The following is a 21,708-nucleotide window of genomic DNA, read 5'->3' on the forward strand; positions in this document are numbered from 1 at the left end:
CGTGTGGAGAGCTCTCAGAAAGAAAAATCAAAACCAAAATTTAGAGAGAAATTTATACAGAAGAGAATCTCAATTCCCTGTTATAATGGCGCTAGCAGTTTCTTCTTCAACTCCCTTCACTACTTCTCGTTCAGTTCCTTCTCAAGAACTAATCAAAGGTTCATTTTCTTACAATTTAGCTCTGTTTTGTGTTACATTTGTATAGTTTTTGATCTAATTTTGTTTTCTTTTCGTGTATAGTTTCACAAATTGGTTCATATAAACCATCGGATAGAGGATTAAACTCATTATCAACGGTTAATATATCGTCATCATCATCTCGTAGAAGAAGTTTAGTAAAACCAGTATTTGCTGAACCAAAGAGGAACGATTCGGTTGTTCCTCAAGCTGCTTCAACTGTAATTAATCCTGGTACGTTTTAGTAATTTATTTTCTTCTCATTTTTAATTAATTAACAATCTTTTCCGGTTGATTGTAGTTTCTATCATGCTGAAAATTTTGTGTTTTTTTTGTATGACTTTATTGCAGAGGTAGCATCACAGAAAGAAGAAACAGAAGATTTTGAGAAATTAGCTAAACAGCTTGAAAATGCATCTCCATTGGAAATTATGGATAAAGCTCTCGAGAAATATGGAAACGACATTGCTATTGCTTTCAGGTAATTTACTCCATTAATTTCTGATCGAGATTTAACTTTACAAAGAGTTGACCTTGACCATTTCTGACTAGTTTAAAATAACACAACTTGCCACTGGTTTAGAGGTATATTCTATGTATCAGTATGAGAATTCTCTATGGACCATATGTTTAAATTATGATTTAAACTTAATTGTTTGTGCAGTTTTGTTCATCAACTTGTGAGTTTATCCCCTTGCTAGATATTTCAACCAACTAGTTACTTGGTTAGCCCAATTACTTCAGCCGCCTAACCTTTATTTGATTCAACAATTAAAGCCACAGTTGTGAAACAAGCTGTTGTTGGGTTGAATTTGAATCATTTGACTTGTTGGTGTTGATTAGTTATTTGTTCTTTGATTCACAGTTTCTAACTGCAGTTTTCATTTGGTTTATGCAGTGGTGCAGAAGATGTTGTGTTGATTGAGTATGCAAGATTAACTGGTCGACCATTTAGGGTGTTCAGCTTAGACACAGGAAGGCTAAACCCAGAGACTTATCAATTCTTTGATGCAGTGGAGAAACAATATGATATTCGAATTGAGTACATGTTCCCAGATGCATTAGAAGTGCAGGGTCTTGTTAGAACCAAAGGGCTTTTCTCCTTCTATGAAGATGGGCATCAAGAATGTTGCCGAGTGAGAAAGGTTAGGCCTTTAAGAAGGGCACTGAAGGGACTCAAAGCTTGGATCACAGGACAACGAAAAGATCAATCTCCAGGGACCAGGTCTGAAATTCCAGTAGTCCAGGCTGACCCAGCGTTTGAAGGCCTGGATGGAGGGCCAGGCAGCCTAATTAAGTGGAACCCTGTTGCTAATGTGAATGGTGGCGATATATGGAACTTTTTACGTGCCATGAATGTGCCAGTCAACTCGTTGCATTCACAGGGTTATGTGTCGATTGGGTGTGAGCCGTGCACAAGGGCGGTATTGCCAGGGCAACATGAAAGGGAAGGAAGGTGGTGGTGGGAAGATGCTAAGGCAAAGGAGTGTGGACTACACAAAGGAAACATCAAGCAAGAGGAGGGTGTTTCTGCACAATCAGCAAGTGATAGTGTTACAAAAGAGAATGACTTGTTCGAAACTGAAAGCATAGTAACTTTGAGTAGAACTGGGATAGAGAATTTGACAAAGTTGGAGAACCGAAAAGAACCATGGATTGTTGTACTTTATGCACCATGGTGCCAATTCTGCCAGGGTATGGAAGAATCATATGTGCAGTTGGGAGAGAAATTAAAGGACAGTGGAGTGAAGGTCGGAAAGTTCAGGGCGGATGGGGATCAGAAGGAATATGCTCAAAAGGAGCTTCAATTGGGGAGCTTACCTACAATACTGTTCTTCCCTAAACACTCCTCACAACCTATCAAGTACCCTTCTGAAAAACGCGATGTTGATTCCTTGATGGCTTTTGTGAATGCTCTCAGATGATGCTGATATGTGAGGGATGAAACCCTGTTAGTTGAATAGTAGAGATCATACATGTTAGTACAATTGATCTGATATATGCGTGGGTAGTACATAGGGGACGGGGAACTCGACCTTCGTAGATAGAGAGTTTAGTTTCACAATATGTTCATATGTCTTCTTTGTTGTTTCTCTTTGTTCACTGATTTCTTGTTTTCCATTGTGGAATTCCCTTTTTCCGGCTGTATTTCCATGGGTGAGAAATATATATGGAACTTTTAACATCATCAGCTTGATTTTTTTATCTCTTCCCTTTCAGTTTCCGGTTGCACAAGTGAATCAAACTTCATGTTTCCTACCGAGAGTGATTGCTGAGCCTGGATCTGGTCTCTCGCCTATGTAAGACCACATGTTTCATAGTTTTTTCTAGAACGATTTTTTGGGTACTACTCAAAAATGGAGGGGGACTACTCTTCATTTTTTTGGTTGGATATTTGTTTAATTTCGGGTCACCCCTTATCTAAGTATTTATGTTAATACCAAACTTATCCTTCTTAGTTAAATTAGTTTGAGTAATGATTAGTTAGTGTAAGGATTAGTTAAATAATTAAATTAAATTAATTAGTGATTAGTGAGGTTAGATTAGTTAGTCAGGTGTTTTTAGAAAGAATAATTTTTGTGAAGAGGAAAAGCGTCTGTTTTTTTTTTCTCTTTTTTAAGATAGTGGATTTCGAAATGAGAGTTTCTGGTATTTTGGTATACTTCAAATTTAGTTAATGTTGCTTGAATTGGTCAAAATTTGCGAAAAAATGAAAAATTTATAAACTGATTTCGACCATGGAAATAAAGTTCAGTTACGACATCTGAAGAACAGGTAGCCGAACTCATCTGCAAGTGTAGTTCGGCTAATGTTTCTGAAAACACAGGTAGCCGAACTCATCTTTAATGGAGTTTTTTTCTTTCAGAGAAAAGTTCGGTTAGGAGAAAAACATTGCGACGTAACCGAACTAAATTTCGGCTGGGAAAAAAAATGAAAAAAAGTTGCAATGTAACCGAACTAAAAGTTCGGTTGGGAAAAAAATTCGACGTAACTGAATTCTATATGTATGTTTTCAGAGAAAAGTTCGGTTAGGAGAAAAAAAATTGCGACGTAACTGAACTAAAAGTTCGGCTGGGAATTTTTTTTTACGAGGTAACCGAACTTTTTTCTGAAAGAAAAAACTCTATTAAAGCTGAGTTCGGCTAGTTCGACAAACTGTTTCACATAATTCCTAGTCGAACTTCTCTCTGCAACTTCAATTTTGAACTCATTTTGATGATTTCTACTTATTTTTTCAACCAAAAACGAATCACAAGTAATGAGTTTATGGAAATTTCTTTGAATCGAGACGATGAAGCGGAAAGAAGAGAAGAAAATGAACCCTCTAATAGTAACGGATTTGTGAAAAATTAAAAATAATTGATCTGTTATGATTTTGATTTTGTTTTGTTAATGATTTAGATTAGGTATATGTATATTTATTAGATTAGTTTTAATTTTAATTAGGTTAAGGGTAGGTTAGTCATTTCCACACTTTAGGACACCCTTTATAAGTATATGATAGACATTCTTATCACTTAGTAGTCCCCCTCCATTTTTGAGTAGTGCCCAAAAAAATCGTTCTTTTTCTAGGGCTGTGCAAAACCATTAAATCCATCCAATTGACCCAACTGGACTTTTTGCGAGGGGACACCCGAACTGTGTCTTTGCGTCTCTTGGAAGATTGGACACTAACGTAGCATCCAAAATCCATGAACCATCAAAACCATCAAAGATCTACCAAAAAAAAAAAACAACAACTAACAAACCTTAACTTGTAGTAGTCATATCTTCGTAATTACTGCTAATTAATTTATTTTTTTCTTAAAGAAAAATTACTCAGATCAAGATGAAACACCAAAAATGAAAAAAAATCAAGATAAAACATCTAAATTGAATTTATATGAAGATCAAACACAAAAAAGAAAATCAAGATAAGGCATCTAAATTGAATTCAAATCAAGACCAAACATTTATCATGCGTAGCAAAGGTATTCATTAAACAATGGACTTAGAGATATAAGTTATGATTTATGGCCTCAAAGATTTTAAAAGTGATTTCCAAGTGAATTCGAAAATTATCTATAATAGAAACCTTTGGAGTGAGCACAATATGGTCGCAAGCTAACGACATAGTTTCCTAAATATGCTAGGGAGCATAAAAACATGTCTAAGTACCCAATTCTGGAATGTTAATGGACTTGGTTCCCAAAAGTATGGCAGCGAGCATATGTTTTTTAACATTTCAAATATGCAAGATAGATTGACCATTCGTGGAGACATATGTTTGTGCTTTTTTGGGGTGTATAGAAATGTTAATATTTGTGTATGTTAACATGTCATATAGGGGTGTATGTATTACACGAACTTCATGTTCAGTAAAGCTCTAGAATCCTAATACACATTTTTTCCTCAATTTTGTTTTCATTTTCTTTTTCCTATATAATCTTTGTTGCAAGTGTAATCTTGTTTCAATTTGGATATTTATTCTTGATTTAATTTTTGTGCTTGATATTGATTCATTTTGGATGTTTGATCCTGATTTAAATTTTATGTTTCATTTATGTGTTGGATCATGATTCAATTTAGATGATTGATCTTGATTGAATGTTGTGATTGATCTTGATTCAAGTTGTCAAACTCACAAGTCTTGGTATATCAAACTTGTTATCAAATATAATTGATCAAAAGTATATCTTGATTTATACTCTACTGAGGTAAGTCTCAGACTTGGAACAAATCATGGTACTTTGAATATCACAATTTACCAATCGACCTTAAAGATTGAAAATTGAAGAACAACGAAGATATCTTCGGGAACTTCGTAAACAAAGGTATGTGAAGGCTATTTATCCTATTCACTCATATTATCTATCATTCTATCTTCTAAAACATGTTGCGCGACTTTAGCGCTCTGATGAATATTGCAAAGAAGAAATCCCGAGTTCAAGCTATTGCATAGTGAAACTCGAATCATAAGTTCAAACAATGAAGAATTTATAGCATAATTAATTATGTACTAAGTTCATAAGGAGTCGTCAATTTAGCTTTTATTTTCACAAATTGATTTGCTCAGTATACGAACTTGGAGCTTCCAAATAATAAGACTTGATGAATAATTTTCTAATTAGCTCGCGTACACGAACTAATTTGGTCAGTTTGCGAACTAGATTGATTTTGAGATGTCCTTGGACACTTTTAAATCCTCAAGTATAGAAACTGCTTTGGTCAGTACGCAAACTGGTTGATTTTAAGAAGTTCCTGGATATTTTTTACACAAAGTGATGAACTGATTTGGACAGTTTGCGAACTTATCGATATAAAAGGTTCCTGAACTCCAAGATGAAAAATTGTTCACAAACTGTTTTGGACATTTCATAAATTGTTTTATTTTTCGAGAGTTATTGAACCCCACTAATACTTGAAGGTTCGCGGATAATTTAACCATTGTTCATGGGGTAACTACTTGGTGCACACAGTTTATTCCGGTAAATGTACGGTTGCATATTCTTCTTTTAATTCAAGGCAAATTTTTCACATGCTCACATGATCAATATATATGGAGACGTTAAGCTTACTTGATGTCAAAGTAATTCGTAAACATGGAAACAAGGACAAGAACACAACTTTGATTGTAAGCTACCTAGTCATGCTCATCATTATAAATAGAGGACTCTCTAAATACTAGAATCTTAATCCTGGTACTTTCGTGTCCTAGTTGCGGTTAGAGTCGTCCTATAAAGACCTAGGTTTCTTCGTGAAATAGTTAGCTTACGAATTTTAAAGTCTTCACTAAGGGATTAGTGAAGCCCGTTTATACTATACTTTACATGATAGTTCTTGATATTCGGATCTTGTTCTTATTGATTATTGTAGTTCACGGACTATAAATTAAGAATAAGATAGATAGAAATCACAAAGTACTCTTCGTCTCACACTTTGTGATTTCACATGATAGATATCCAAACTCTTCATTGATTTGTTTAGATTGTTCTTTAGAGTAGAATCGATTAGGCATCGCTATAACCTTTTAAAGACAATAAGTTATCCTAATTATTGAGGTTTCCTTGATATATTCTTTAACTTTAATATTCCTTATAAGCAAGCAGAATCTCTTACCTTGATTGAAGCATATCTGAAGGAAAATTAGTAAGCTACTTGTTAGAGGCGGATTAGTGAAAAGTCTTCACTTCGGGCTGAAACAACTTAAAAGGACGTCAGCTGGGGGAATCATGTGCATAGGTTCTTATTGAGTAACAAAAGAAAGTATTAACATTCCTATATTCTTAGTCTAACCTAACTAAGTTGACTCTACTAATCAAATCAAGCAACTTCAAGTTTTGGAACTAAATTTGACAACCAAACTTGACATACCAACGGTTGGTGGGTTCAATCGAGCAATGCTCTAACAGTAACATACTTGGAACCATACATCAACTGCATATTAACCCATCTATCAATTTGGAAGTGCATGCATCAAGTTGAGCAAGAACATTGGCGCCAAATTCAGAGTTGTTTGAGCATAGCTCGGTTGAACTCACCAAGCGTTGGTATGTCAAGTTTGATTGTCATATTTTAGTATCAAAACTCATCTAAAGTCGCTTGATTAAATACTAGAGTCAACTTCGTTTAGGTTAGACTACAAAGTCTATGAATGTTGAGACATACAAGTATTACTCCGAAGACCTGAAGAATGAGAAGAAATAAGGACTACAACGACAACATCATCCTTCCACTTGAGGTTAGTAATATTGACTTGAACTTGTTTCAATTCCTAACGTATCTTTCAAGTCGTGCTATATTGAAAACATAACATGCGAAGATGTATATACCGTAATATGTTGTATATTATACTCTAGTGGAGATACATGATCATAATAGTATGATCATAGTATTAAGGAATTAGACTACGAAGTATAACGCTTATCTTTTGAACTTCGTAGATATGACATCGACATAATCTTGTATATAGTTTTACATTTTTCTAAAGGAAGTACATTCATGAACTTGTTTTATGAATCCTAAGGGGAATCAATAGGTTTATTGGTCCGTCTATTCATTGCATATTCTTTGATTACCAATATGTGTGAGTTGGTAGAACCGATCTTAACTCCGGTTATGTATCTTGGTATAATCGATCACAATACCTAGACTTATGATTTGGTATGACCGATCCTGATAATTGGTGTAACGGATCCTAAGTAATCACCATGAGATGGTATGATCGATCCTTGTAATTGGAGTGACCTATCATAAGTGGTCGTGTGACCGATCCTTGTAATTGGTATAACCGATCCTAGTGACTGGTGTGACCGATCACAAGTAGATGCCATGTATAGGTAGAACCAATCCTAGTGATTGGTATAACCGATCCGAACCCATGTATGTGACTTGGTAGGACCGATCACAACTAACCACTGTGACTTGGTTTGACCAATCACATAGTAGTCTTGGGAGTCTGGTAGAACCAATTCTGAACTTGCTTGGAAGTGTGGTAGAACCGATTCCAAGATGCAAATCCATGTAAATATGGAATAAGGATTTGCAGTGTAAAAATATCAACATACTTTGAACACGAGCAGTAACTTTTATCATTTATTGTTCAAAGATATTCCTTGGTACTCAAGGTGATCCTGTGCCGAAATAAATTAAGAATATTTTAATTAAGGTTTTTGGTTTTATATGCTTTAATTACCAGAAATTAATGCATAGCTCTAGAGAATAAAAATTAGTAATGTGTATTTACTAATTGAAAATTTTCTATGAGAGATTTCAGAAAATATTGGACCAACATTTATTGGAATTAGGAAACCGAATTTGCGCATTCATTGCATATCTTGAAAGTATTTTCGGTTTTGGAAATTCCTTGGTGTCCAAACATCCTTGGTCTATAAATACTTAAGTTTGCATTTCTAGCAAACTATCCTAAGAGCCAGGCAAACTTCATTTCTTGTTGTTTCTTGTGGAGCCGTCTATTCGCAGAGGAAAGTATCCTAATTAGGTAAAATCTCTTACGAACGCTCGTTTAAAGACTTTTGTGGGATCAAGAAGCTCTACGAGTATTGGATAATTGCAGTGTTATTAGTTTTCGATTTGATTTGATTGACTAACAGTTGTTGAAACTTTTATTTCACCTAGTTTGTTTATTCTTGAGAATCTTCTCTTCTGATATAAGATTCATTCAAACTAGATCAAAGTATCGACGAGATCTTTAGAACTGTTTTTAGATATAAAGACATCTTGTGATAATCTATTGTTAACAGACTCCGTTCTGTGTGTGATTGATCACAAGAGGATTCAATTGTTGTTGTGCAAGTATTTGAAGGCAATAAGAGATTTGAAGACGAAGAAGAACTCTTATTAGTTTTCGTATCTTGTGGATTTAGTGCACAAACCTTGATCGGTTGGGATCCAACTAGAATCAGTTTATCTTTGATATATCTGATGGATTAGTTGTGTGAGATCGACATTCTCTATATTTCTCTTTGAGATCTATATCGATTGAGTGTGAATCTAGACTTGACTATTTCGGTAGTTATTGGATAGATTGATCTAACCATACAAAGGAGTTTATTAGATTAAACATAAGAGCCTTTGTCAACGAATCATCTTATCTTTACCAAGATTGATTAGAGTGGTTACCAAACATATTCTTCCTTTGTTGTTTGGAATACGATCAAAAGGACTTGATATTCACGTGCGTGACTCTAGAATTCGAATGCGCAAGGATACTAAGGGAACTAAGTATCTAGGGGTATTCTGCTTGGTCTCAACTATACGAAGTTGGTATTTTATTTGTATAGCGGCTTAATTCTGAGAGTATTCAAAACTGGACTAGGTCACGGGGTTCTTCTGCATTTGCGGTTTCCTCGTTAACAAAATCTTTCTGTGTCTTTTACTTTGTTTTCCGCATTATGATTGTTATTATAATTAAGTAAAATACACAAGTACGTTAACTCTGTAATACTTGATATTGATCCTATAGAGTTTCGGTTATTTCTGAACCTATTATCAAGTACACACTTTGTTGTCGTATCGCCTCGATCGTGTATCCATAGTCAATCACACAAGTAATCTTGTTGTTATATTGTCTCGATCTTGTATTCATACACGTTCACACGAAGTGTGAACCGAATTGTCGTATTGTCTCGCCTTTGTCCATAGACGATCACATTCGGCAGAGGACTTATATGTTGATAAAAAAAAATATTGTGGTGTATTTGGGTACCCTCGTCTTTTCAATTGGTATCAGAGCAGGAAAACACGAAAAGATCTAACAATCTGTGTTTGGTGCGATCCAACCTATAAGATTTGAATCTAATGGCCGATTCAGTTAACGTACCACCAAGATTTGATGAGTGAAATTACCCATTATGGAAATCTGCTATAAGATATTTTCTTCAATCCCGATATTTTAATACTTGGCTATTAATCGAAGAAGGATAAGAACGACTGAAAGTGAAATATTCGGAAACTGAGTTTAAACGCTTAGCTTTCTACACTTATGAAGAAAGAGCTCTTTCCAAACACAATTCTGATGGTTTGAATGCCATAACACATGCAGTGAGTCAAGGTATTTTACATTCATGTCTCATCATGTGAAACTTCCAAGGAAGGATGGGATACTCTTGATACTGTATTCGAAGGAAATGATTCAGAAAGAGAAGCTCGGCTTCAATCTCTTTCTTATGGATGAGAATTCCTTAGAATGGATGATAATGAAACCTTCGAGGAGTTTAATGCTAAGCTTTCTGAGGTTTTCAATGCTATACTATGCAAGATTCTCAGATCGTTACTGAAAAAGCGGGGGTACAACAACCACACCCAACAATTCGATTAGCAATCTGTATGGATAAACTCCAATATACTTTCTAGAGAATCAACTAAACAGTCAGACTCAATCTAGATAAAAAGTATATCAAAGAGTTTATATGTCAATCTCTCGATTTGATCTTTACTCAAGCAAATAGAAATCTGCGAGTCTTTATCAAAGAGAGATAACTTGGATGGTACCAAAGACCAATATCCAAGTGTCAATCAATTTAAATCAACAACCAAAAGGTCGGAGATTCTAATTGATTGAACAACGCACAACCTGTGATATTTCAATTATATAACAAAATATAATGCGGAAAAGAAATAACACAGACACCAGAATTTGGTTAACGAGGAAACCGCAAATGCAGAAAAACCCCGGGACCTAGTCCATATTGAACACACACTGTATTAAGACGCTACAGACACTAGCCTACTCCAAACTAACTTCGGTCTGGACTGTAGTTGAACCCCAATAAATCTCACACTGATCCAAGGTACAGTTATGCTCCTACGTCTCTGATCCCAGCAGGATGCTACGTACTTGATTCCCTTAGCTGATCTCACCCACAACTAAGAGTTGCTACGACCCAAAGTCGAAGACTTTAATAAACAAATTTGTATCACACAGAAAAGTCTAGGGTAATAGATAAATCCGTCTCCCACGAATATACCTACAAGTTTTGTTCCGTCTTTTGATAAATCAAGGTGAACAGGAACCAATTGATAAGCCGGACTTATATTCCCGAAGAATAACCTAGTATTATCAACCACCTCACAATAATCCTAATCGACGCAGCGAAAAAGATATTGTTGAATCACAAACGATGAGACGAAGTGTTTGTGATTACTTTTATATCTTGCCTATCGAAGATATAAATCTCAATCCAATTATTACAACTGTACTCAAAACGATAGAAACAACAAGATCAGATCACACAACTACATGAAAAGTAGTATCGGTCTGGCTTCAAAATCCTAATGAAGTCTTTAAGTCGTTAAACTGGTTTAGAATAAGAAACCAAAGGTTAAAGGAGAATCGACTCTAGCTTATGCAACTAGTATCATACGTAAGGTGTGGGGATTAGGTTTCCTAGTTGTTAGAGTTCTCCCTTATATAGTCTTTCAAATCAGGGTTTGAAATAAATGTTAGCTTGGTAACAAAGCATTCAATATTCACCGTTAGATGAAAACATGATTAGATTCAAGATAATATTTCTCAACCGTTGGATCGAAATCATAGCTTGTTACACACAAATGAAATGTCCAATTTTGGGTTTATGTAACCGTTCCCAAACATTAACATTTGTAGGTTCAACAATAGTTAACCAAATGGTTATCCATATGATCACTTTCATATCCACCATATTCTTCTTCACCATAACTAGTCCAAATGACTCAAATGAACTAGTTAGAGAGTTGTTCAATTGCTTAGATCTTATGTAACTACTCAAGACACAATCGAAGCAAAAACGGTTTGATTCACTTGAATCGGTTCATGAACTTTATAGCCACGGTTTTCAAAATCATTCCTTAGTTTATATAAAAACATGAGTTCAAGAAAAACCGATTTTAGATATAACCTACTCAAGTTCACGGACTGGGTTCACGGACTTAAGCTCACGGAAGGAGTTCACAAACTCCAGCAGAAATTCTCGGGTCGAGCACTTCCGCCAGTTCAAGGAATAAGGACCTATACATATATATGTTTCCACGACAATGCTTATATCCTACCAATGGTTATGTAATCTAAACTCTCATTTCAATCATTGAAACATTCTCAGAGGACGTTATATAGTCGTTATTCACGGACCATTTTTCGTCACAGCAATTTCCAAAGTGATTGAAACATAACATGACATTCGTCACTAGGTAAAGATGAATTTGGCTAAAGCGAAAGCTTACCAACACATATTTCGAGAAATAGATAGGCGAATTAAACTCGGCTCGAAATAGCAAATGTGTATAATGGAAGTCTATATATCAAAATGACTTTTGTCTCAAGAATAGGCGATAGAGTAAATATACTTTTGAGTGACATATAAGTTCAAGTCTCCACATACCTTTTAGTCGATGAAGTTCCACCAGTTCCTTGAGTAGTTCTTCGTCTTGTATGATGATTTCCATGGAGTCATGAGCTCAACTACACTTTCTATCCTAGTCCGAGACCTTTAGCTATATAGGATATAAATCAAGACTTATAGTTTTGATCACGAACATTGACAAACATGCTTGAGATAGCAACGCATGCGAGTTTGACCGAGCAATGCTCTAACAATCTCCCCCTTTGTCAATTTTAGTGACAAAACTATTAATACATATGAAATACAAAAAATAATAAATTAACTTTTGTAGCTCCTATTCCACATGCCTAATCTTCAACATTACTCGAAATCTTCGTCACTTCCAAGTACTCCAATGATCCCAAAGGTTGTAAGTTTAGTATAATCGTTGTTGAAAATCCGTAACTATAACAACAAGAAAACAATAGTTTTCAATCATTGTTATACAATGTCATAGTATCATTACACAACGTCAAAGTCCAATTGTATCACAACTTCAACAACAATACTATGGTAATATGTATCAATCCCCCTTAGTCAATACTCCATCTCACATGGAAACCACTCCCCCTTACATAATGATACGAAAACCATATGTATTTGTAGTGTGAACTACATATCAATTCTCCCCCTTTTTGTCAATAAAATTGGCAAATGTACAAGAATGGGATCCTAATGTAATTTACGAAAGAGACATTTCATGACCAAAAGAAAGCAAAAGTATATCATTTTATTTAGATGCAATCATAAAGCCGAAGCTAAATGCATTCATCAAGGAGTTTAAAGATACAAGATAATCCCTATAATATTCCACAGCCGCACTCCCCACAAAGATTTGGCAATTAAGCGCAAGTTCAAAAAGAATTCTCCCCCATAATATGTCATTCTCGAAAGAACAACAAGAGCGACCTTAATTTCGAAAGAAAAGAAGGATTTCTTTGGACATAAAAAATCACATACAAGTATGAATTTGAATCCAAAATGCTTAATTAAATTAACCACAAGAGAACCCATGATTAATTTAATCGAAAAATGCTCAACACAAGTGAACTTATGGAGACTAAAAAACATACAATTAGATTAATCACAAGAGAACCCATAATTAATATAATTGAAATACACAACCAAACTAATCATAAAAGTAATAAATTTAATTAGTCATGCTCGACATAAGAAAACTTATGGAGCAAGAACTAAATAACCAAATAAGATGATTAATTTAGTTGAATATGCTCGACATAAAGTACCTCACGGAACAACAACAAATCTAATCATAAAAATAATTAACTTGGTCGTTTAGTGCTCAACGTAAGAAACTTTACGGAGCCTTACAATAATACATAAAATATGGATCAGGGAAGATCAATACTGCGGAATACACACGGATTCATTCTATTTTCCATCACTATTCGCATAACGACATTCAATAGACATAATCCTTGCAAACAAAAGATTTTAACCTATATTCCATCAATAATTGACAATATAGGCTTAACTTTTGTATTTTTCAAAAGTCTATTCATTCTTTTATCAATACATGCATATCGACATACGAAAGACTTTACTTTTGACAAGATATGGGACAATCATAGTTCATGGACGCAAACACACATGTCCCATAAACAATTGCAATATATAAAATCATAAAGATTAATACTGCAAAAATCATCTTCCAAACAAATTTAGAATTTAAACTAATAAATCTAAAAATATGAAGATGAAAACGTTGGACATAGCTATGTGTAATCACAATAATGGCTATTCCAAACTCTAGTTATTCTTCAAAATAAAACAAGAAAAATAAAAGATTTACTAGGCAATAAAGAAGAGAATCAAAATTCATTGAGAACCTAATATCTTTCAATGAATCCATCAAAGAAGGTATCACTAATTTCCTTTATTCTCTTGACTGTAACACACCATGTTCATGAGTTAGAACACTAACTTTGCGATCAACAACCCGAGCAAGTTGTCTAGCCTTGGTGCAGTCCATGATGAGCTATCAAAATATTCTGATTAGCAAGGATTCTGGCCTGACCATCCAAGAGTTGGTTTATTTGCAGTTGAAGATTTGTAAACTCGACCTTTGAATCGTTCTGAACACGAATCAAATCCTTGACAGAATCATCAATCTAGGAGTTGTGATCCTTTCTTTCAAGCATCTTCTTTAGAATCAGCTCTTGAATTGACTCATGTACTTGAGCGTCTTCCTCCATATCAATATGCACAATCTCTTGAGATTTTGCAGAGTTATCCATATAATTTTTGTTAGGGATGGAGAGACACAATATAGAGTAATATATATGTGTATGTAAACAGGAGAAGGAAACTCTTGTTTTTGGAAACCCTAAGAACTCTCAAGAGGAGGACGCGGACGTTTGTGGACCATCAACACACAAAAACAAAAGAAAAACTCAAACTGAAATAATATACAACATACTTGAGTGTTTCTCAATAAATTTCCTTGCACCTCCCAAGTTAGAAACAAGGAAAAGAATACCTGGAGTCAGGTGGTAGAGTGGAAATTAATCCCACTGTGATCATCGAGAAAGGAGTTGTATATATCATCTGACAGTTTGAACTTCGTGTTCTTCGCCTTTCTTCGGTTGTCTTTCATCCCAGAAGAGTAAGACACAGTGTGTTTATCATATCCGTCAGAAGGCTTTCTCTGAGGACTAAATCTAGGACCTCTTGCAACTGGTTCAAGAGGATCAGAATAGATAGGAATCCATTTTCTAGACTTAGATTTACTAGAAACGGTCTTGTAAACACAGGGAATGCTTTTATCGGCAGCACACGAATTTATACCACTAGGATGCATTTTAACCCTGTGATGATTTCTAGGAAAGAGATCATATTTATAAGGTTTCTGGTTTTCTGTAGATATGAGATTCACTGCAGTAGTCGGCGGACTATTTATTCCATTGACAGTGGAAAGAAGCAAATTATGAAGTTTAGAAATTTGTTTCCTCCTGGTAAAACAATGGATAGCATAGTGATTCTTTTTCCCATAGAATGTACAAGTTCGTGGAGATGAAGCAACAACTGGCACCTGTTTTGACTTCATAGCTATATGAGGAGATTGTAAGTTATGTAAACTTTTCTTGACACCATCTTCTTCCGGAGAACATTTCGTTATGTACTGTAACTCATGAGAATTAGTTTGTACATAATAATTTCTCCTTAAGACAGAGTTTTCATTTTCCAAGGATCTGCATTGTTCATGGGCTAGAATAAGAGATGCTTTTAGTTTCTTGGTAGGCTAAGGAAAGATGCCTACAATATTAAAATGCAAGTGCACAGTGCCTTATTGTGTATAGTGCAAATACAGGTCGATCCACAGGGACAAGGTGGGTGTAGAGTTGAAACTTCGTTCTTACTATAACTGATTCCAAACAAGAGTAACACAAAGAGGGGTTTTGCGTCGATACGACCAAGGTTATGAATGATTATAATAAAGAAACAAGATTAAGAAGAAATAAAAGATAAACTAGGGCTTTGAATCCACCACCTAAATGCATAGAAATCCTAGATTTGATAAACTAGTTCTCCTTTCAATCAAGGAGATATAGAAGTTCTAGACTCAAACTACCTTGAAGATGTGATAAACCACTAGTTCAAATGGATAATTTAACCTCAGGAAAGTATGTCAATTCCTAGCATTACCTATCTTTTTAAGGCATAGATAATCAGAAATTGAGCTGAATCAGTTTATATAGTGCTTGAAAACATAGAAAGAATTACTCTAACTACCATGGATGCATGACATACAAGCTGAAAGTACTTTGATGTTTTTCAGAGATTAAATCGTGCTTTCAATAAAATTCCATGGAGAACAAAGTAAAATCAAACCAAGTATTTATAATTATCAAGAGGTTTCATCTCTGCCCTAGCAGAGATGTTTAGAACATAATAAGATTGAAATTAAAACCTAAATATTACTACTATTAATTGCACCGGCTACTCCGGGATTGCCTTTTCATCTACAACCCATTCTCTATTTATACAAGGTTTCCCCAAAATACAAATCCCATTTTCAACAAAGTACAACCACAAAATTAGGGATTTGATGTTCTTGAAACTCACCACTGATGTGTAGTCTTCAGTTTGAACAACCACTCACAACGCCGCCTGAATTTGCCTGCCATGTCTCTAAATATTGATTGTGACTTCATAGCCGTACTTTCAACAGTAGAGAGAAGAGAAGTTGTGATATGATAGAGACATGGTTTTGATTTGAAATGGTAATGGGCAGCGAGACAATGAATCAGAAAGTGGCCAGTGAAATGATGGAGAGAGATGGGGTTATTGTAGATAGCTAGGATTGTTTTTGTGTTTAATTGACAGAGAAGGTATGGTCTGTGATGCAAGGGAGAAAGAAGGGTTGAGCAAATGTTTCTGACCTTGGAAATGATGATGATAAAGTTCCTTATGGCATGTTTGGATTCTTCCTTAGCTTAGGTATATGTGGATAAATGAAGTTTCAACTTGTTTCCTCAATTTCCAAACATATTAGTTGATCCTTTAGTCCACACGTTAACTCCACTCTATGTGTTGTTACCACTCTGACCTCCAATCACCTGCTTGGTTTATGAACCTCCCAAATTTATCAATCCTACAGATATAAAACAGACATGATATATCAATATTTACAACAATAATACTATTGATGACTCAAGACACAAAATACATAATTTGACTTAAAATGGGACACTAAAGCACTTGAGATGTGATAAACGACAACAAAATGATCTAGAAATATGCGTTATTAGGAACCAATCATTTCTTTTTCTCAACACGAAGTCTGTTAAGATCTGATGAATGAGTCTCGATCAACTGTTTCTCTCTAATTGAGTCTTCCTTAACAATATCTTCAAGAACATTAATCTTTTCACGTTGTTAAGTAGTTTCTTGGAGAAGTTTTTCAGTGTTCTTAGAGAAGGACTCAATGATGTTGTAGAGTTCATGCTCTCGATCAAGAGACTTTTCAAATTCATCAATAAGCTGATCATGATCCTGGAAATCAATAATCTCAGCAGAGTTTTTTGAGATTCTGGTGAGCTCCATTTTAGCTTTTTCCATAGTGCCTAATGTCTCATCGGAAAGAGATATGCTGACACAAGATGGAACAATCTTCTTACCTCGGGATTCAGAAGAATCATCTAAGGAGTAATCCTTTGAGGTATTCCCAAGACATTTGGCATAGTTAAAAGCTTTAAAAGAGATCTTGGTATGTGTAGAAGAGATTCTGTCCTCAGACTCAGATTGCCACAAACACAGACTTGTAAGGTCTTAAACACGTTTGCCTGCTCTGATACCAATTGAAAAAGCGGGGGTACAAAAACCACACCCAACAATTCGATTAGCAATCTGTATGGACAAACTCCAATATACTTTCTAGAGAATCAACTAGACAGTCAAACTCAATCTAGATAAAAAGTATATCAAAGAGTTTATAGCTCAATCTCTCGATTTGATCTTTACTCAAGCAAATAGAAATCTGCGAGTCTTTATCAAAGAAAGATAACTTGGATGGTACCAAAGACCAATATCCAAGTGTCAATCAATTTAAATCAACAACCAAAAGGTCAGATATTATAATTGATTGAACAACACACAACCTGTGATATTTCAATTATTTAACAAAATATAATGCGGAAAAGAAATAACACAGACACCAGAATTTTGTTAACGAGGAAACCACAAATGCAGAAAAACCCCGGGACCTAGTCCATATTGAACACACACTGTATTAAACCGCTACAGACACTAGCCTACTCCAAACTAACTTCGGTCTGGACTATAGTTGAACCCCAATCAATCTCACACTGATCCAAGGTACAGTTATGCTCCTATGTCTCTGATCTCAGCAGGATGCTACGTACTTGATTCCCTTAGCTGATCTCACCCACAACTAAGAGTTGCTACGACCCAAAGTCGAAGACTTTAATAAATAAATCTGTATCACACAGAAAAGTCTACGATAATAGATAAATCCGTCTCCCACGAATATACCTATAAGTTTTGTTTCGTCTTTTGATAAATCAAGGTGAACATGAACCAATTGGTACGCCGGACTTATATTCCCGAAGAACAGCCTAATATTATCAATCACTTTACAATAATCCTAATAATACGATAGAAACAGCAAGATCAGATCACACAACTACAAGAAAAATAATATCGGTCTGGCTTCACAATCCCAATGAAGTCTTTAAGTCGTTAACCTGGTTTAGAAGAAGAAACCAAAGGTTAAAGGAGAATTGACTCTAGCTTATGCAACTAGTATCTCACGTAAGGTGTGCGGATTAGGTTTCCCAGTTGCTAAAGTTCTACCTTAAATAGTCTTTCAAATCAGGGTTTGCAATCAATGTTAGCTTGGTAACAAAGCATTCAATATTCACCGTTAGATGAAAACCTGATTAGATTGAAGCTAATATTTCTCAACCGTTGGATCGAAACCTTAGCTTGTTACACACAAATGAAATGTCCAATTTTGGGTTTATGTAACCGTTCCCAAACATTAACATTTGTTGGTTCAACAATAGTTAACCAAATGGTTATCCATATGATCACTTTCATATCCACCATATTCTTCTTCACCATAACTAGTCCAAATAACTCAAATGAACTAGTTAGAGAGTTGTTCAATTGCTTAGATCTTATGTAACTACACAAGACACAATCGAAGCAAAAACGGTTTGATTCACTTGAATCGGTTCATGAATTTATAGCCACGGTTTGCAAAAGCAATCCTTAGTTTATATAAAAACATGAGTTCAAGAACAACCGATTTTAGATATAACCTACTCAAGTTCGCGGATTGGGTTCGCGGACTTAAGCTCACGGAAGGAGTTCACAAACTCCAGCATAAATTCTCGGGTCGAGAACTTCCGCCAGTTCGCGGACTGAGTTCGCGAACTTGGCTCATGCCACATTCTGTTTCTCTTGATCAACAAAGTTCGCAAACTTTGGTTCAAGGAATAAGGACTTATACATATATGTGTTTCCACAACAATGCTTATATCCTACCAATGGTTATGTAATCTAAACTCTCATTTCAATCATTGAAACATTCTCAGAGGACGTTATATAGTCGTTATTCACGGACCATTTTTCGTTAGAGCAATTTCCAAAATGATTGAAACATAACATGACATTCGTCACTAGGTAAAAATGAATTTGTCTAAAGCGAAACCTTACCAACACATATTTCGAGAAATAGATTGGCGAGTTAAACTCGGCTCGAAATAGCAAATGTGTATAATGAAAGTCTATATATCAAAACGACTTTTGTCTCAAGAATGGGAGATATAGTAAATAGACTTTTGAGTGACAGATAAGTTCAAGTCTCCACATACCTTTTAGTCGATAAAGTTCCACCAGTTCCTTGAGTAGTTCTTCGTCTTGTATGATGATTGCCATGGAGTCTTGAGATCAACTACATTTTCTATCCTAGTCCGAGACCTTTAGCTATATAGGCTAGAAATCAAGACTTATAGTTTGAAAAAGCGGGGGTTTAGCAACACCACCTAATATTTCGCTTAGCAATCTGTATGGACTAACTCAAAAATACTTTGCTAGAGAATCAACTAGACAGTCAGACTCAATCTAGATAAAAGTATCTCAAGGAGTTAATATCTCTCTCTTGATTTGATTTTTACTCAAGCTAAAAACAATAACGAGTCTTTATCAAATACAAGGAATAACTTGGACGGTACCAAAGACCAATGTCCAAGTGTTAATCAATGAAATCGACAACCACAAGGTCGGATCTCCAGTCGATTAACCTTTAACGCACAACCTGTATTATTTCAATTATAAAGATAAACAATATAATGCGGAAAATGAAATAACACAAACACCAGAAATTTTGTTAATGAGGAAAGCGCAAATGCAGAAAAACCCCGGGACCTAGTCCAGATTGAATACACATTGTATTAAGCCGCTACAGACACTAGCCTACTCCAAGCTAACTTCTGACTGGACTATAGTTGAACCCCAATCAGTCTCCCACTAATTCAAGGTACAGTTGTACTCCTACGCCTCTGATCCCAGCAGGATACTGCGCACTTGATTCCCTTAGCTGATCTCACCCACAACCAAGAGTTGCTGCAAACCAAAATCGCATACTTGATAATAAACAAATCTATCTCACACAGAAAAGTCTATCAAAGGATAAATCTATCTCCCACAGAAAAACCCTAGGTTTTTGTTCCGTCTTAAGATATGAAATCAAGGTGAACAGGAACCAATTGATAATCCGGTCTTATATTCCCGAAGAACAGCCTAGATTAATAAATCACCTCTCAACAGTCTTACTTGAATACACAAGAGGACGTCGAGGAATCACAAACAGTGAGACGAAGATGTTTGTGACTTCTTTATCTTGCCTATCGAAGAACTCTCACGATCTCAAGCCAATCAAAGATTGCACTCGTACGATAGAAGATGCAAGATCACATCACACAACTACGATAAAAGTAGTATCGGTCTGGCTTCACAATCCCAATGAAGTCTTTAAGTCGTTAACCTGGTTTAAGAGAAGAAAACCAAAGGTTAGAGGATAATCGACTCTAGCGAGCGCACTAGTATCACAAAGACGTGTGGGGATTAGTTTTTCCCAATGCTAGATGTCTCATATATATAGTCTTCAAATCAGGGTTTTTCCTTAGTTACAAAGCAATCAATATTCACCATTAGATGAAAACCTGATTTAGATTCAAGCTAATATTTCTCAACCGTTAGATCGAAAACTTAGCTCGTCACACACACTTGAGATATACGTGTACTGGGTTTGTGAAAACCGTGCCCAAACGTGTACGAGTATGTTGGTTCAACATAGTAACCCAAAAGGTCAACCATATGATAATTTCATATTAACCTTGTTCTTCTTCACCATAACTACTCAAATGAACTAGTTAGAGAGTTTTTCAATTGCTATGAGATCTTATGTAACTACACAAGACACAATTTAAACAAAGATGATTCGATTGAATAGGCTCATGAAATTTATAGCCACGGTTTGCATACTGCATTCCTTAGTAATTTAAGTTTCATGTTCAGAGCACATTTTTAGATCATAACCCACTCAAGTACGCAAACAATTTCGCGGACTTAAGACAACCGGCAGAGTTTTCCAAACTCAGAAGAAAATCTCGGCAAGGAGACTTCCGCCAGTTTGCGGACTAGGTTCGCGGACTAAACACGCAATCGAGTTTTTGGAAAATCCCAGCAGAAATTCTCGGCAAGAGAACTTACGTCAGTTCGCGGACTGAGTTCCAAACTGAGTTCGCGGACTTGGCAAAGCCAATTCCTCCGGTTTCTCTCAATCAACAAAGTTCGCAAACTTCGGATTAAGGAATAGAACTTATGCACATATGTGTTTCCACACAATGATTATATCCATCATTGGTTATATAGACCTAAACTCTCATTCCAACCATTGAAACATTCTTAGAGGACATTATATAGTTGTTACACTATTTCTCGTCAAAGCGATTTTTAAAGTGATTGAAACATTATGACTTTCGTCATTAGGTGAAGATAAACCCGATCAAAGCGAAACGCTTTACCAACACATGATTTCGAGATATAGATAGGAGAGATATACTCGTCTCGAAATATCAAATGTGTATGATCCAGTCTGTATAGCATACGACTTTTGTCTCAT

At 35.5% G+C, this 21,708-nt stretch overlaps 1 protein-coding gene across 1 annotated transcript; it reads left to right on the forward strand.

Annotated features, from left to right (window-relative positions):
- LOC113305261 (5'-adenylylsulfate reductase 1, chloroplastic-like) lies at positions 1 to 2,368 on the forward strand. The gene is made up of 4 exons (XM_026554338.1): positions 1 to 158; positions 241 to 411; positions 529 to 658; positions 1,076 to 2,368. The coding sequence occupies exons 1-4, from the start codon at positions 86 to 88 to the stop codon at positions 2,100 to 2,102; spliced, it is 1,401 nt and encodes a 466-aa protein (XP_026410123.1). The 5' UTR covers positions 1 to 85; the 3' UTR covers positions 2,103 to 2,368.
- Positions 2,369 to 21,708: the final 19,340 nt, after the last annotated feature.

This window comes from Papaver somniferum, chromosome 1 (assembly GCF_003573695.1).
Source record: "Papaver somniferum cultivar HN1 chromosome 1, ASM357369v1, whole genome shotgun sequence".
Classification (NCBI taxonomy): Eukaryota; Viridiplantae; Streptophyta; class Magnoliopsida; order Ranunculales; family Papaveraceae; genus Papaver; species Papaver somniferum.

Bases quoted from the DNA above. Each gene is read 5' to 3' on its own strand.
- LOC113305261 (XM_026554338.1), top strand. From the start codon at position 86: ATGGCGCTAGCAGTTTCTTCTTCAACTCCCTTCACTACTTCTCGTTCA. The intron at 412-528 runs GTACGTTTTAGT...ACTTTATTGCAG, and splicing joins TTCAACTGTAATTAATCCTG to AGGTAGCATCACAGAAAGAA. The intron at 659-1,075 runs GTAATTTACTCC...TGGTTTATGCAG, and splicing joins GACATTGCTATTGCTTTCAG to TGGTGCAGAAGATGTTGTGT.